General features: G+C 45.4%; 1 protein-coding gene across 1 annotated transcript in view; it reads left to right on the forward strand.

The window, feature by feature from the left end:
* tgo (Aryl hydrocarbon receptor nuclear translocator homolog tgo) overlaps positions 1-18,448 on the forward strand; it is a gene marked incomplete in the record, with an annotated part of 397,786 nt that overhangs the window by 116,719 nt on the left and 262,619 nt on the right. Inside the window, 1 exon segment of the mRNA XM_068357026.1 lies at positions 16,474-16,513. Coding sequence (XP_068213127.1) covers positions 16,474-16,513 — 40 coding nt within the window.

The raw sequence follows: 18,448 nt of genomic DNA on the forward strand, positions 1-18,448 counted from the left end.
TAAAATTTTTTATTTTTCCTAACTATACAAACCTTAGCTATTTAATCAAACTTGCCCGCCAGCCCTATCCCCCATGAAGTCCTACCTCTAAACAAAGTGAGCTCAAGCGCAGGTGTGTGGGGGGGAGTAGCAAGCTACCCTCCCTACCCCCTGCTAACTAGCGGTGGGGTAGTAAACCCTCGTTAAAATCCTAATGGCTCGTCATTTCAGCTACGCCGAGAGTAATTACCCCTATTAAATAGCTACGGTTTGTATAGTTAGGAAAAATACAAATTACCTACGTATTTGTCATGTTTCCAGTATTTGTTCATACACTATTTTTACAAACTCTTATTAAGAGTCTGATTTCAGTGAAGCTGGAAACTTGGCTGTTAAGATTTATAACGAGCTGTCTGTAGTTACTGGCAGGTGGAATGGAGTCAATACTTTAAATTTAGGCACTGAGCAGTATGGACTTGTTCTCGGTGTGACCAAACTTTACTCTATTAATTTTTTTCTTTGTTTATAGATTGCTGTGATTTTTTTATGAAGTCATGTGTTGGCATGCAATTCTGCCCAGGTGTTTCAGGTTACAAATGAGTCACTTTCATAAGTCTGATGAGTGTGGACCCCATCATTTGTGACCTTCTTGCAGAGATCATGACTGCGTATAGTTATCCCCTGTGAGGAGTGTAGGGAGTGGCCATCCGTGCAGTGGCTAGAGTACGACGGGAAGGAAGACAAAAACTTGCTGTCTATTAAATTTTACGATTAGAACTTACCTGGCAGTTATATATATATATAGCTTAGTCTCTGACGTTCGGCAGAATTTTTCAAAAATCGTGGCAACCGCCTTCTGGTGGTTGTGCGGTTAGGCGGTTAACAACCCTTACAGGGTGGTACTTGGAATCATTCCCATTTTCTGTTCCTCAGATCATCTCTGCCGGCCGGATCGACAACACCGTTGGTCCGCCATTAGAGTTTTTCGTTTCGCTTTCCCTGTATCGCTGTACTGGACTTCTTTTTGGTGAAGTACATTGATTTGGAGATTTGGCAATCGTGTTTTTGTTTTTTCTGATATTTGTTTAGTTGTTCAATATGAGTGAGAAACTTCATTTTCGTGTGTATGCGAATAAGGAATGCAAGGTGAGGTTACCGAAAGTTCGGTAGACCCTCACACGGTTTGTTTGGGTTGCAGGGGTTTTGATTGTGCACTGGATAATAGGTGCAAAGAATGCGAGATTTTGAATGAGAAAGATAGGTTAGCTATGAAGTGCTATGTGCGCAAATTAGAGCTAGATAAAGTAAGGAGAGGAGCTAGATCTAAATCTAAGTCTGCTAGTGAACCTAGTCTAAATATATCAATTGAACCTTTAATTAATTCCTCTTTGGAAGTTGATCCTTCCCCTGAGGTAGTAACTCCTGCCCCTTCTACAGGATCTGTTTCTGCGGATGACCCTCGGTACGCCAGGATGGCTGCCGAGAGGAAGGCTATTAAAGATCAACTTGCGGCCTTAAAAGGTAAGAGTGAGAGTGAAGTTAGTGCTTGTGAAAGTGCAGTGGAGGTGGCGACTGATCGAACCTGTCATTACCCTAGGTCTAGACCTCTACCAAGCTCCCAGGACTAAGGGAGAAGGTAGGTTGACGACCGAAAGGGGGTGAGAGGTGCGTATCCTTGGTCAGCCGTCCCCTCAGACAGTCCTGTTGTAAGCTCCCAGGCTGCTCTTGACCGCCACGGAAAAGGTGTGTCGGATGTGATAGTGTCTTCCCCAGATCCCTCTCCCAGACACAAGTGGCTGTATGAGGCTTCGAGACCGACGAAGAGGAGGTGGAGCCGAAATGAACAGTCTCGTTCTCACTCCCCCGGTTCTAGTAGCCACGAACCTTGTCCTTAGGAGGACGATTTGGATACCGTTCCTGTGAAGAGGACGAAATCAAGAGCCGATAGTCAAGATAGACCAGCGAAAGATCCTTCTCCTTCTACCAGCGCTACTCGATAGCCGTCTCCTTCGGTACCCCAGGATCCAGCAGAGGTCGCTAAATCGTTCATGTCGGTTATGCAAGAGCAACTTTTAGTGCAAGCTTTTAGCCACCCTCCCTCCCAGTCCGACAGACGTAAGGACGACTCGTTACCTGTCAAGCAGTCAACTTCTAAGAGGGAACGGAGTTCCTCTCCAAGGGAACCTCTGCGTGCTTCGTAAAAGGCACGACACCGCACTCCTTCCTCATCTGCTCGCCTCCAGAACGATTCCGTCGCTTGCTCTCGGCACCAGGACGATTCCGCCTCTCTCTCTCAGCGCCAGGACGATTCCGCCTCTCGCTCTCGGCGCCAGGACGATTCCGCCTCTCGCTCTAGGCGCCAGGACAATTCCAGCCTGCTTCTTCAGGAAGATGCCGCTTCTCGTCGCCAGGACGATTGCAGCTCTCGGCACAAGGACGCTTCCTTTTCTCGGCGCCGGGACGCTTCCGCCTACCTCCTCAAGGACTCTTCTAGCGCTCGGCGCCAGGACGACACCTACGCTCAGCGCCAGGACGCAATCGGTTCTCGGTGTCAAGCTGCTTGCAGCCCCCCTCTACAGGACGCATCCTTCGATCTCCCTCTTTCGGATTCAGGTGAACCTTCTTCCCGAACGAAAGCTGTAGTAGAGTTGGAACAGGGCCTCGATGATGTCTCAGAGGACGAAGACAAGCCTGCTGACGCTGCTGGCGACTACAAATTTCTTTCTCGCTCCCTCCTTGAGCTGTATGGGGGAGGAGTTTCAACCTTCTGCTCCTCGTTCTCCTCAATCTCAGTTTAGCAGGAAGAAGGCTAAGAAACCGTCGGCCTTCATCAAGATGAAACTCTCTTTCTGCTAAGAAAGCTCTCGCTAAAGTGGACGAATGGATGAAGGAACATAGACAAGCGGTTAAGACCACCTTCTCTTTTCAACCTGCTCGTCTTGTTTCGAAGGCTGGTATGTGGTACGAGACTGGGGAACCTCTGGGTCTGGGAGTGCCTGCCTCCTCCCAGGGTGACTTCTCTGGTCTTGTGGACTCTGCCAGAAGGCATGCCCTTAACTCAGCCAAAGTTATGTGGTCAATGTCTGAACTTGATCACCTCGTCAACGGGATTTTTAGAGCCTTTGAGGATTTTAGTTTTTTGGACTGGTCTCTAGGGACTCTGGCCAGGAAGACAGAGCAAATGGAGGGAACTCAAGACCTGACGAGTATCATGTCATGCATGGATAAAGCTCTGAGGGATGGAGCTAATGAGTTGGCTTCCCTTTTTTCAGCAGGAGTCTTGAAGAAGAGGGCCCTGTTATATTCCTTTGCTTCGAGATCTGTGACTGTTGCGCAGAAGTCTGAACTCCTTTACGCCCCCCTGTCGCAACATCTCTTTCCTGAGGCTCTTGTCAGAGATATTACGCTTTCTCTTGCACAAAAGGCCACTCAAGACTTCTTATCACGCTCGGCTCGGAATCCTTTGCCAGTCGCTCCTTCGTCTCTGAAGAGGGAAGAGAGAAAATTCCAACAGCCCTTTCGAGGTAGGGCTCCCTCGAGATCCGACTGCAGAGGAGGAAGATGGGAGTCAGGAGCAAGGACGAATAGAGGTTCGTTTAGATCCTGCTCCAAGAAATGAAGTACAAGTCCTCCAGACAACGATAGGGGCAAGACTCACGTTTTTGGCAGTCTTGGAAGAAAGAGGGGAGGACACCTGGTCCCTCTCAGTCATCAAGGAAGGATACAAGATACCCCTTTTGAAGAAGCCTCCTCTTTCAGATAGTCCTCTAGCCTTAGTGGCTCAGTACGCAGATGCGGGGAAACAAAAGGCTCTTCTGGATCTGGTCGATCAGTTGCTGGACAAGGGAGCGATAGAACCAGTTTTGGACCTTTCCTCTCCAGGCTTTTACAGTCCCCTGTTTCTGGTACCCAAGAACTCGGGTATGGATGGAGACCCGTCCTGGGTGTCAGCTCTTTGAACGTCTTCGTGTAGAAGACGAAGTTTACAATGGAGACGACTCGGTCTGTGCTGGCAGCAGTACGTTCAGGGGACTGGATGGTCTCTCTCGATCTGTAGGACGCTTATATTCACGTCCCCATCCATCCAACTTTGAGGAAATATCTGAGATTTGTGATCCAGGGCAAGTGCTTCCAGTTCAGGGCACTTTGCTTCGGTCTCAGCACTGCTCCTCAAGTCTTCACAAGGATAATGGCGAACGTGGCAGGCTGGCTGCATCAAGAGGGGATAAGGGTATCCTTTTATCTGGACGATTGGTTGATACGATCACGGTCGAAAGAAAAATGTCTGGAGGACCTACAAAAGACGTTCATGATGGCTCAAGAACTGGGTCTCGTCATCAACAGAGAGAAATCTCAGACCGAGCCGAATCAGACTATTCTCTATTTGGGGATAGTTCTGAATCTAGTTCATTTTCGGGCTTCTCCCTCCCAGGAGAGACAGACCAAGTGCCTCGAGAAGGTCCGAGAATTCCTGAAGAAACAGAAGTGCTCAGCGAAGGAGTGGATGAGTTTACTGGGAACACACTCCTTGCTCGAACAGTTTGTCTCTTTGGGGAGACTGCACCTCAGACCTCTTCAACACTTCCTATCAAAGGTGTGGAACAGGAAGAGACAGGAAGACTCCTTTTCCTTCCCCATTCCAGCAGAGGTCAAGGATCATCTGATGTGGTGGCTGGATCCAGCTTTGTTAGGAGAAGGGATCTCCCTGTACAAGAAGAACCCAGACCTAGTGTTGTTCTCAGACGCGTCGGAGTCAGGCTGGAGTGCAACATTAGGAAGCAAGGAGGTCTCAGGCTCTTGGGAAAAGGGTCAGATCGGATGGCACATCAACAGGAAAGAGTTGATGGCCATTCTGTTAGGCTTAAAGGCCTTCAAAGACTCGGTGTCAGGGAAGATAGTGGAGGTCAACTCGGACAACACCACAGCTGTAGCTTACATCGGGAAGCAAGGGGGGACTCATTCTCTGTCTGTTCGAAACAGCAAGGGAGTTCCTTCTATGGTCGAAGGAGAACATGATAGAGCTGTTAACAAGATTTGTACAAGGACAGAGGAATATAAGAGCAGACATGCTCAGCAGGAAAGGGCAAGTTCTTCCCACAGAATGGACCCTCAACCAGCAGGTCTGTCAGAGTCTCTGGAAGTTGTGGGGGAGACCTTTAATAGACCTTTTCACCTCCAACCAGAACAAGAGGATCCCCAACTACTGCTTTCTAGTCCCGGACAAGGAGGCAATAGCGGTAGACGCCTTTTTGATGGATTGGACGGGGATGGACACATATGTGGTTCCCCCGTTCAAGACCATCAATCTGGTCGTCAGGAAATTCGCTCTCCTCGATTCAGGACGAATGATCCTAGTAGCTCCATTCTGGCCAGCGAGAGAATGGTTCGCGGAAGTGGTGGACATGTTGATGGACTTCCCAAGAAGCCTTCCTACAAGTCCAAAGCTTCTCAAACAACCTCACTTCGAGAGGTATCATCGAAACCCCCCCGCTCTCAGACTGACTGCCTTCAGACTATCGAGAAGCTTGTCAGAGCGAGAGGATTTTCGGCGCAAGCTGCAAAAGCTATCGCCAGAGCAAGTAGGGTCTATCAATCTAAGTGGGAGACTTTTAGAGCTTGGTGTAGGCAGCACAAAGTTTCCTCAACCACTACCTCTGTGAGTCAGATTGTGGATTTTTTGTTATACCTCAGACAGAATGCTAAACTGGCAGTATCCACGATCAAAGGGTATAGGAGTGTGCTCTTAGCGGTCTGTAGGCATAGAGGCTTAGATTTATCTCAAAATAAAGACTTGCAAGACCTCGTGAAGTCTTTTGAGATAACTAAACAGGTTAAGCTAAGGCCCCCATCTTGGAACCTGGATGTGGTTCTGAAGTTTCTTTGCACCAAGAGGTTCGAACCCATCTCGCAAGCTTCTCTTAGAGATGTAACGAAGAAAACCCTCTTCCTGATAGCTCTAGCCACAGCTAAAAGGGTCAGCGAAGTTCATGCTATTGAAAAACAAGTGGGCTTCAATCAGAATGGAGCGGTTTGTGTTTTAAGGATTGACTTCCTCGCCAAGAACGAGAACCCATCGAAACCCTGGCCGAGGACTTTTGAGGTCCCTAACCTCACTAATCTAGTGGGTCAAGAGCAGTAGAGGCTCTTCTGTCCAGTTAGAGCCTTTAAAGCTTATTTGTCTCACACTAAGAATGTGAGAGGTGCATTTAGCTCCTTAAGGTGCTCAGTGAAAGCAAAAACCCCTTTCTAAGAACGCTCTGCCTTTTTTCCTGAGGGAGACTATAAGAGAAGCTCACCTCTTGTGTGAGGAAGAGCGCTTCGGCCTTTTGAAAGTGCGGGCTCACGAAGTGAGAGCCATTGCTACTTCGCTGGCATATCGTAAGAATATGTCAGTTAGGCAAATTATGGATGCAACGTTCTGGAGAAGCAACTCTGTGTTCGTCTCTCATTACCTCAGAGAGGTAAGAGTGGATTATGAAAGGTGTTATAACTTGGCCCCATACGTACCTACGGCTTCTGTATTAGGCAAAGGAGTTACTACCTCCCCTCAACCTTAGTTTTTGTATACCTGTGTGTGGGTTGGTGTTTTTTTGGTTGTCTGAGGACATCGACTTGTGGTACAGTACCCTCAGTCTAGATAGATAGTTTATATCTATTCTGCAAGGTTAGGTGGTTACTTTTAGTAAGGTTGCCGTTTTTAATATAAGGGACGAAGGTAGTTCTGAAGTCTAGTCAAATTGTTGGTCTCACCCCGTTGACAGACTCGATTGAGTTGTTTTCAGCATGACAGGTCCACTCCTGGCTGACACTCCTAAGGGAAAGCGACTCAAGAGGCAGGAACCATTGAAGTCAGCTACCTTAGCAGGTAAGGAATCAAGGAGTTTTTTCTCCTACAACTTTTTGTTGTTTCCCCAACGATGTTTACTGTCTGTCACCCTCCTCCAAATGTGTGAATCAGCTATATATATATAACTGCCAGGTAAGTTCTATTCATAAAAATGGAGTTTTTATGATAAAACAAAGTTTTATGAATACTTACCTGGCAGTTATGTATATATTTTAAGGGCCACCCACCTCCCCTCAGGAGACAGGTCGGGCAAAGATGATCTGAGGAACAGAAAACGGGAATGATTCTAAGTACCACCCTGTAAGGGTTGTTAACCACCTAACTGCACAACCACCACAAGGCAGTTGCTGCGATTTTTGAAAAATTCAGCCGAACGTCATAGACTAAGCTATATATATATATATAACTGCCAGGTAAGTATTCATAAAACTTTGTTTTATCATAAAAACTCCATTTTCTTATTCTTGATCTTGAGGTTAATCTCCATTACCTTCGTGCAGGTAGTTCTCTATACAAGTTGCATAAGATTTCTCAAAATGCTGACCATCCTTTGCATCAAGATCATCCCAGTCTCTACCATCGTGTACAGTGTACTAGGTATGCTGTTAGTTCTAACAGTCTTGCTTTCTCCATCGTAAGGCTCAATACTACATGGTATTTGAGAAATTTTAGTCCAGCTGTGACCTGATTGTGGAATTATTTTCCTAAATGGGCAGTTGAATGCGTGGAACTTCCGAAGTTCAAACTTACAAGGAATTAGTCTCTCTTCATAGTTTATATATTGGATATCTATTTCAACTTTGTTACTGATCTTAAGATGATTTCATTTATGTATTCATTACTTCTCATATAGTTTATTTTTTTCCTTATTTCCTTTCTCCACTGGGCTATTTTCCCCTGTTGGAGCTCTTGGTCTTAAAGCATCCTGCTTCTCCTTCTGAGTCTTCATCAAAATTGAAAAAATCCACTAGACATCTCTTCTCTCAAACTCTGGTACTCGAGTTTCTGAAGCTTCTCTGTCTCCCTCTTCCGGCAGGATTACGAAGAAGGATATTAACTCCGACCTATCATTAGAACAAACTGCGAGTGAGGCGGCCTTACTTGCTTCCCTCAGAAAGGCGGTTAGTCCCCGTCCTTCTCCTCAGGGTGAGCCTGACATTGTTTGTTCATACACAAATACAAACCCTTGTCCTATAATAGCAGTATATTTTCAGTGTAACTGGAACTTGGCTGTAAAAAATTTGTAATGAGGTGTCGGTACTGTGTAAAAAGTTTGTAAATGAGGTGTTGGTACTGTAGTTATTGGCGGGTGGGGAGTGAAGCCCTGTCCCATTTCCAGCATATTGAGTAGTCACTAGATTCAGAAGGATCAATTGGTTGCAGTTGTGTGTTTTATTGACCTCTACCTGCTTACACTAGGAGGCTGTGTATACTGTACCTCAAAGGACGATACATATGAGATTGTACCCAATACGGAATTGTTTCATCACATAGCGCTCTTTAGTTCTCAATTTCACAAGGGACCGAACCTTGCTCCTTCATCATGAATTAATGCGCTACCCTCTTCCTTTGTCTTTTGTAACAGAGTTTCTTAACTTCTAGATATATGAGGTTTCAGAAGCAAGAGCAAAATATAGCATACGTCCAACGAGCAGCAAGTAGGACATTCTTGTTTCCTAATCCTGCCCGACTAGTCATACTGTGACTCAATTCCCAGATTACATTTAGAATAATGTTATGTATGATTAGCTCTAAACCCTTCTACCCCCAATGGACGTACTGGTACGTTTCAAAAAATTCATCCCTTAACCCCCATGGACGTACCGTACGTACGTTGTTGCAAAAAGCTGCTATTTGCAAATTTTTTTTTTTTTTGCATATTTTTGATAACTTTATGAGAAATTTCAGGCATTTTCCAAAATAACGAGACCAACCTGACCTCTCTATGACGAAAATTAAGGCTGTCGGCGCAATGTAAAAAAAAAAGATATTGCAAAATGTGCTTGAAAAAGAAAAACGCCTGCGGGTTAAGGGTTGGAAAGTTCCAAATAGCTTGGGTGGTAAAAGGGTTAAACTGGTGACCACCTGGAAACATCAAGTGGTGTGGACCTTATCAAGACCTACACTTCAAGGAAAGGAACATTCAAGTCATAGGGAAACTGTCACATAATTCCTTTCAGCTCTACACTGGCGTAGCAAAATTTCCTGTGTGTGGAGGCCCTGCCATGAATCAAAATTTGACTGAGTGGCAAGGCCAGTCTTCGTCAAGACTTAGGGACTAGATGTTGACGAGGAGACCTCCCACTCGTCCTCAAGTTTCAGTCAAAGCAAATAACCTCACCATTTGTTCCGTAACCGAAATACAAACCACGCTATTTACATAGGGTTTACTTTCGGCGTAGCTGAAATGACGAGCCATTAGAATTTTAACGAGGGTTAATTACCCCCGCGCTAGTTAGCAAGGGGTAGGGGAGTGGTAGCTAGCTAACCCTCCCCCCCTCACACACCGGTGAACTGCTTCACTTCACCTTTGGCTCGGATGATGAACAGACGTCTCTGTCCCGTCCTCGCATGGCAGTCATTAATGTTTTGTCTTTACTTAATTACTTACTTTTCTTATACTTAATATATATGTAAACATTCTTATGTTTATGTATATATTTGAGTATAGAAATACAGTAACTTTCCTTTTCAGTGTTTGTTCTGTGTGTGTGTAGGAGGTCCACTCAATTGTACGACTACATCTCCGTGTGGTCTCAGGCCCCCTCAGTGACATTTCATGGGTCGCGATCTCTCCCTTGGTCCTTCGGTCTCCCTTCGGCGGGCGCTGTGGAGAATCATCATTGCTGGACTTTATTTATTAATCTGTTTCTCCGCTGTTCCTCCTTCCCTACGGGGAACTTGGTCTATCAGCGTAGGGAACATGGGAGTTTAGTTTGACTACGGTCTCTCTCTCTCTCTCTCTCTCCTTGAGGTCGTTCACCCTTTTATTACGTATTACGGTAGCTTCCTTCCCGTCACGGGTTGAGTTGCTACACTGTTTATTTTGTCTCAATTATTTTTAATCAAATCTAATTGTATTTGTTAACTTTTCAGCTCTGTGTAGAACGATTTGTTAACTTTTCAGCTCTGTGTAGAACGCTTCCCTCCGGGGTTCATTCGTTCTTAGGGGGGCAACTTCTCTTACCTTAACAATTACCTGGTTGGTTTTTTCCTGGTCCGCGGGCGGTTATGCTCTTGGTGCTGAGCGACCGCTTTTGTAACCATGCTCAAGGGGCTGAGCGGTTGCAAGGCCGGACCTTGGACTTCGTGCGATTATGCTCTGGGTGCTGAGCGGTCGCACATGCAGCTACGCTCAAGGGGCTGAGCAGCTGCAGGAGCTCCTCTTCGGAGGGTTGCTCTTTATGGTCAGCTTGCTGATCCAACGGCCCTAAGGGGCTCCTTCATCAGTTCTTCTTGTCTCTGCTTCGAAGTGTTCACCTCTCTCGTTCGCGAGAAGGACACTCATAGAGACTCCTTCGGAGAACTCCCCTGCTGTTGTTGCTGATGTTGCTGAAGGCTCAGTTCCCCCCTCCGAACATCCTTCGAGGGGGCAGCTGAGTCCAACGGTCTCTCCTGCGAGTTTCTCTCCCCCTCGAGGGAGTTCACTAACAGAGACTCCTCTTCGAAGGACTGATGATGGTGCTCCTGTCTGTGGTCGTCTTCATCTTCAGCCACAGAGGATCCTCCTCGACGAGAACAGACCGTTGCAGCTGCTTCGCTAGACCTTTCGGCAGATCGTTCGCGATCTCCGAAAACTGCCAGACCTTCTTGTATGCAGATGCGCAGTGGGCGCCACTCCACCACGTTTTCCAACGGGCACCGGTCCCTTCGGGGCAAAGGGCTTATCTCATAATGTGAGTAAGTCCCTTTAGTGCCAGGTTTTTACCTGTGCAACCTCGTTCTCCTGCGCGCTCGCGCGCAGTAGTTCACAAATACTCTCCTGCTGTGGACCATTTTTTTGCTTAATCAACACTCCAGTGATCTGTAGCTGAGTCTCGCCGTAGATCTCCTGATCGCCAACGCTTCTGGGACCTTCTGTGCAGCTACGCGCCTTGTGCACCATCGGTCTCCTGAACTCCCACGATCGCCTGCTCGCCAGCTCACATCTGATGGCCCTTTTCTGATGTGCGCAATGCGCGCTAACATTCGCCCTCGCGCCCATGATCTCCGGATCTGGGCGCAAGCAGGGAGGTTATTTCTTCGCTGAACTCCACGTTCACCTGCTCGCCAGCGCACATCTGTGCTCCCTTTCCAGATGTGCGCAATGCGCGCCAACGTTCGCCCACGCGCCCACCATCTTCGGATCTGAGCGCAGGCAAGGAGTTTATTCCTTCGCCTCCTCGCCGACGATCTCTGGTTCTGCACCCTCGCTGTTATCTTCTGGCCACGCAACTACGCGCCTACGATCTCCCGGTTCCTGCCTCGTCGCGTGCAGTTCAAGAAGTTCCTATGCTAGCGCACAGGCTCTCACAGGTTCTTCTGGGCTCGCAGCGCCCTTCTGGAGTTTTGCGCCCACGCGCGGTTCCAGTTCCAGCGCGCCAACGCACCAGCACGCTTCCACTTCACACCGCGACGCCCAGGAGACACCTAAGCTAGCGCACGGGCGCTCACAGGCACCCCTGGGCTCTCCTTGCGCGCCAGCGATCTCCTAAGCGCCCCACGCGATTCTTCGCCTGCGTGCAAGCGTTTTCAACGCGCCAACGCTTCGATCGTCATAGGTTTCCTACGTGCCCACGCGTTAACTCTCCTGTACGCCATCGCTTGCCAACGCGCCATCGCTTGCCATTGCTTGCCAACGCGCCATCTCTTGCCATTGCTTGCCAACGCGCCATCGCTTGCCAACGCGCCTTCGCCTGCCTACGAGCCATCGCTCGCTGACGCGCCATCGGTCTCCCGGCCGCCTGCGCTTGCCCTTACGACGCGCGCCTACACGCATCCGCGCACATGCGCACCCATGTTCGCCCTCGCGCGAACCAATGGTTTTCCATCACGCGAGCGCCAGCGAGCCATCGCTCGCCAAAACGCGCCATCGCTCGCCAAAACGCGCCATCGCTCGCCAACGCGCCATCGCTCGCCAACGCGCCATCGCTCGCCTACGCGCCATCGGTCTCCCGACCTCCAGCGCTCGCCCTCACCTGCGCGCCCGTGCGTTCGCCCGCACGCGAACCAACGATTTACCATCGCGCGATCGCCAGGGCGATTTCGACCGCGATTCCCGTCGGGTTTTCGCAACACGGGCAACCTGGCGAGTCTTCTGGAGCGCGTACTTCTGGATTAGCCCTTCCTCTCCACCATTCCGTGGAAGGGGCTTACCAGGAGTTTTTCTCGAGAAATTCTCCGCCCGGCAGGTGACATTCTCGACTTCGGAGATCTTAAGCCAGGAGAAAGCCGCAAAGTGTGTCATGCTGGCCACTTCGTGGCTGGTCGTCTGGCTTGGATCTCTGGGCATCCTGTTGCGATCCGAGAATTCGTCCAAGGAGAGCTCCAGGAAGGTCAGGGAAACTTTCCTCCTCTCGGCCACGAGCACCATCGTTTCCCGGCTCACCAAGTTTCGAACTTGTGGGCAAACTCGATGTTGAAGCATTGAGATGCAGTGACCGAGAGGTTTCTCTCGGAAGTCCCAACCATGGATGTCGGCAAGCTCAGACACTTCCATCCTTGGAAAGACCTTGTTTTGAGGCCAAGGACGCGGAACGGACAGCTGAGAGGTGGAGAAAGTCGAATCACGATTCGCTCCTCCAAAGGCGCTTACATCCAGACCCTACAAGCCAACAGCGCCTCAACAACAACAGCCTCGTCAGCCTAGGACATCGGAACCGGCTCCGGCGGCAAAGACAAAGGTGTCTAAACAGCAGCCCCCTCCTGTCAGGGACAAGAAGGATGGGAAGTCCTCCTGGGGAAGCAATAATCCTAGAGGGAGCGGCCATGGCAGCAAACGCTAGGATTGGCAACCCCCCTGCCCCCCAGTGGGGGGATGCCTAAAGTTGCGCATTCAGGTGGCAGCAACTCGGGGCCGATTCCTGCACGATCTCCGTGATCAGCCAAGGATATCGCGTCCCGTTCATAACATCTCTACCTCCCCTGACAGCGAATCCAGTGTCGCTGAGCTCCTATGCCATGGGATCGGCAAAGGGGCTATCCCTAAGGGCAGAATTCGAGACCATGCTCTAGAAAGAGGCTCTCCGTAAGGTCGTCGACGGCTCCCCCCGGCTTCTTCAGTCGACTCGTTCTTGTAAAGAAGGCATCTAAAGGCTGGAGACCCGTCATCAGTTCTGAACAAGTTTGTCGAACAAACTTCGTTCAGCGTGGAACAGCAGAGTCGATCAGACTTGTAGTGAGACCACAAGACTTCAGGTGCACGCTGGACCTGAAGGACGGGTACTTCCAGATCCCAATCCATCCGTCTTCCAGGAAGTACTTGAAATTCAGCCTAGACAACAAGGTCTACCAGTTCAAGGTGCTGTGTTTCGATCTCTCCACAGCACCGCAGGTGTTCACCAGAATGTTCACCCTGATATCCTCGTGGCCACACAGGATCGGCATCCGTCCCCTTCGCTATCTGGATGACTGGCTAACCCCGGCAGTCTCGGAATCGACCCTTCTTCAACACCGAGACAAGCCTCTAGGACTTTGCCAAGATCTAGGGATCATGGTAAATCTCGAGAAGTCTTCTCTGCTTCCATCCCAACAACTGGGATATTTAGGCATGATATTAGACACCAATCTCCACAAAGCCTTCCCATCAGACGACAGGATAGCAAGGCTGAGGAGAGTCACAGAACCTTTCCTCAGACGAGGAGAGCTTCCAGCCCAATCTTGGTTACGCCTCCTAGGTCACCTTTCCTCCCTGACCCGTCTAGTTCCAAACGGCCGCCTGAGGATGAGATCTCTGCAATGGCGGCCCAAGTCCCGGTGGAACCAAGGCAACGATTCCCCGGACACTCTGGTCCCTATGGGACCTGCGGAACGAATGGACCCGCAGTGGTGGTTGACCTACGGGAACCTTTGAAAGGGAGTGGATCTTCTCGTCCTTCCCCCGCATTTGATGCTGTTCTCGGACGTGTCAAAAGAAAGGGGGGAGGGGCACGTTCTGAACCAAAGGATCCCAGGTCTATGGTCAGAATCAGAAAGGTACCTCCACATCAATCTTCTAGGAATGAAGGCCGTATATCTGGCCCTTCAACAGTTCCAACAAACCCATCCGGTCACTCCTTGAGTGACAACACCGCGGTAGCGGCTTATTTCAACAAGCAGAGAGGTACCTTTTCATAACAGCTTTCCCATCTTGCAGTGGAGATACTGAGATGAACCGATTCCACTCAATACCACTATCGGCTCACTTCATTCCGGGCAAAGGAATGTGCTCTCCGACAGTCTGAGCAGAGCCTCGCAGATAGTGAGTACCGAGTGGTCTTTGGACCCTCTAGTAGCCAACAAAGTCATCATCCTTTTTGTGTGTGTAGTTTAAAAATGTGTGCTACCTGTATAGAAGAGCTTGGGCTCAATTATTCTTTTGAGACGCCTCATTGCCTTATAGTCCAGCATAGGTCTTTTATTTCTGTATTATGTGAGGATAGTTGTGTTAAATCTCAGACTTTTGTGGTTGAAGTGTTAATATATATTACCATTCTCATTTGTGGTTGTTTTTTCCAATTTAGTTTTTAGCTCTTACTTGTATGCTTAAAATTCAGTTTGTTTTTATATTATTATCTATATTTGCTTTGTTGTTGTATTTATTAGGTTTTCTGAGTATCTTGCAATTCAACTTAGTAACGATTCTTATGTGTAATTTATGTTTAGAATAAGTGAAATTGGAGATGCTAAACTAGTAGAGAAAATATTTTGAATGAGGAGAATGAATGCATGTTAGGGATGATACTATGGAGGATGGATCATTAGAGCTTCAGAACTATCATGAATGATAGGTGATTTTACAATATCAATTGGAGACACTGTTAATGATGAGATAAAAATAATGCAGTATATGAAATCTTAATGAAATGAAGTGATGAAAAGTGTTGGAATACAGGGTAAATTATATACTAGGGCAAAGAGAGTACCATGCTTTGTGATGAAAATTATAGACGATTAAAATTACTTGGTCATACTGTAAAAACTTTGAAGGTTCTATGAGAAGGCTGAAAGAAGTGTTGAAATTAACATTTCAGTTGTGTTTGATGTCAAATAGATAGAGGTAGTCTTTATAATGAGTGAGCTATAGGAAAAGTACCATTGAAGAAAGAAAAGGTAGTATCACAGTTTTGGCTATTGAGAAGACATATGACAGAACAAGACAAGCAACTGGAGCATCCCACAAAGATTAATCGAGCTTGTAATGTTACTGTACCACAGTATAACACAATGTCTAAAGTGAAGACTGGTGTATTATATCTTGAACAAAATTGCTGTAGATATTGGTGTTCACCTGTGATCAGTACTTGCCTAGTCTACTGTTGCTCTGTGCTATAGAAGGTGATGCTACAAAGTTGTGCAAGAGGGGAAGCCCCTAAAAACTAGTATGTTCTGGGGACATCGTGATAAAAGCAGAATAAGCGGTAGAAATAACTGAATGTATAAAAGATAGAGTAGATGAAGTCTGAAAATAGATGTAAGAAAAATACAGTAAAGCAAAGCAATGTTGACTGGAAAGGAAATGGGAAAAGTAATCAGAAAAGTGACCATATGACTGTAGTAAAAAATATTTGATGAAACTGCAGGTATCACCAGAAATGCTCAGTATTTCAAAATACGTATAGATCAGGAGGTTTTATTTACTTGAACTTAACCAGATAAGTATTTGGAAAAAGCAGCACCAGTATCATGCTATGGTTGAAAGACTAGAGGTAAAATGTTTCTTATACCATATAACACTACCTCCCAGCAGTCAGTGAAAAGACAGTAAGAAAAAGAATAGAAACCATAAAGAATTCGAAAGAGATTGCGAGATTAATAGTAAACTAAGGTACTTTTATTAAGAAATAGCAAAAGATTTCTTGTATAAATTTTGAAAAGATGCGACTTCAGAAATCTAAGATATTTGGCTTTGATTTCTGTTGGAGATCATGAAGCAAATTAGAAAGATGGAAGGTTATGTTCTGTACAATATTTGAGAAATATAATGAGGGTAAGTAGATATTTTGTACCTCATATTATGTGCGACTAAAAAAATGTGTCGTTTGCGGTACATTGTAACTGATACTGAAATAAGAGAATTACTATCAATTGTGGGGCATTTCAAATGTTCAAGTGTAGGCTATAATGCACAGTCCTTGTTACTGTACTTATCTACAAATGAGATCTCTGAAACATCTGATAAGTTGAAGCGCTATCAGCTATATATTTCATAGCTTGTTTGCTTTGTTGTGTAATTGACATGTACAGTATATTTCTTTTGTATGGGTTGGATTTTGAGTGAATGGCTCCACTCCAAAAAGTAGAACTTAAAGATTTATTCCATTGAAGCCTTTAAGGCTTTTGGCTTTACATTACTACACCAGTTTTGTTCTTTTTCTTGTAAATCTTGTGGTAAATAGAGTTTTAGTAAGAATTGATATTGTATTGAAGTGCATTCTAAACCAAGTTTTTTTTTTTTTTTGTCTTTTCAGGCAGTTTAGATGCCAGGAAAAGGCGTGCAGGATCTTTGGGGTAAGTACAGTACACATTCAGAATTTTTTTTACTTAGATTTTTCCAGAATACAGTTCTCAGAAAAAAATATCAAGATTGATTGACTTACAGATGTCATCGTATTAGATTTTGAATTCTAAGATATTTTAAAATCTGGAGGAAAAAACCTTATAGTACACAGTACTTTCGTGAAGACGGATGAAACAAAGAAATGTAGAATGAAAGACCAAATTGAGTTTAATTTTAAAATTGTTATTAGTCATCACCAGGGATTTGGTGTGCATTATTATAGTGAATAGTCTAATTTGTATGTTATTTTTCGCACTGGTTTGATATAAAGTTAAGAAGTAGGTTTGGTATGCAGGGTCATGAATTGCTAAAATTTCCCAAGATAATTATATAGATTATTTCTTAGCCATGTTTAAACCTCTGGTGTGAAGGTCCCCTCATGCAGTAATTTTCGTGGGTATTATTGTTGAAAAAAAAATAAATGTTATAATTTCTCTTCCAAGAGTAATCAGTAGTAATAGATTATTAATTGTATTAACAACTCAAAGTGTGTTTGAATAACGAATGTCAGCAACGATATAGAAACCACTTCCTATGCAAGTGATTGGGGTAGTGCTTAAAACAATTAATGTGAGTAGTAGTTTAATTTTTAGTAAGGTTACCATGATCCATAATTGATGGTAGAAGTTGGTTATTGATATGAAATATCTACACATATTACTAGTTTTAATGTTTGGCCCTCTGATTGATTGTTATTTTCTATGCTTGTATGTAGATTTACATATATTGATTGCCGTTTTAACAAATAAGGATAATCATTAGATAGACCACTCTTTATAGCCAAGTGGTGTAAAAAGTCTGTTTATTCTTACTTCTATCGGTCATAGGTTTGAGTCCTTGGCTGGGTAGAAGTATTTACTATTAAAGTACTTTCCCTATGGTTCTGAGATCCCGTGGCAAAGCGAATTCGATATTAATGGGTATTTGTGGCTTATTTTAAAAATTTTAAATACCGATTGTTAGGAATAAAATAATCAGTCACATCAGTGTGCATTTGTGTGTATATATATATATATATATATGCATATATATACATATATATATATATATAATATATACATATATATATATATATATATATATATATATATATATATATATATATATATATAGTTAGTGTTTTTGTTTAACATCCCCTTTACTGATATTTTCAAACGCAAATAGCACCTACTTTCTTGTAGGTGGTGTAGCAGGAAGACCACTACCTAATTGAGGGTGGAGGACAGATCACCCCCCCCTCCCCTCCCATAATACCACTCAGCCTATGAGAATATTCCTTAATTGCATAGAGCAAATAGAGAGGAAGATGTTCTTTTCGAATTGCTTTGATGACTTTGTTGATGTTAACTGCCAACCTTTAGCTCAGATTGAATTTTGTTGCGTGGGCAGCCTGTTTTTGAGATAATAGTTTCATGTACATCTCTGAAGAACGCACGGAATTTCTAGCATATTTTGACGAAATTGTCAATAATTCAACACCAGTTGCTTTATATGCACAAGGACTGCCGTGTACTTGTTGTGAGGAACAGTATTTATCTATAATTGTCTTGAATATAGTAGAGATTTAATTGTTAATAGCCCATGTCGCGTCAAGAAACTTCTTTTTGTTGAGAGAGAGAGAGAGAGAGAGAGAGAGAGAGAGAGAGAGAGAGAGAGAGAGAGAGAGAGAGAGAGGGGGGGGGGGAGGGGGCATTGAATCAGTGTGGGAAGAATTGAACGTCGAAGTGATAGGCTATTATCTGTCAGAGAGACAAATAGACAGACTCGTGAGAACTGATCAGTGTTCTTTTTGCGGGAAAAAAACCCAAAGTAGAAAACTTGAAATGATCAAGAAAGGAGGAGGATTTGTCATCTTTTTATATTTGATTAAATCATTGATTTAGAGA

The sequence above is a fragment of the Palaemon carinicauda genome, chromosome 33 (genome assembly GCF_036898095.1).
Source record: "Palaemon carinicauda isolate YSFRI2023 chromosome 33, ASM3689809v2, whole genome shotgun sequence".
NCBI classification, from domain to species: Eukaryota; Metazoa; Arthropoda; class Malacostraca; order Decapoda; family Palaemonidae; genus Palaemon; species Palaemon carinicauda.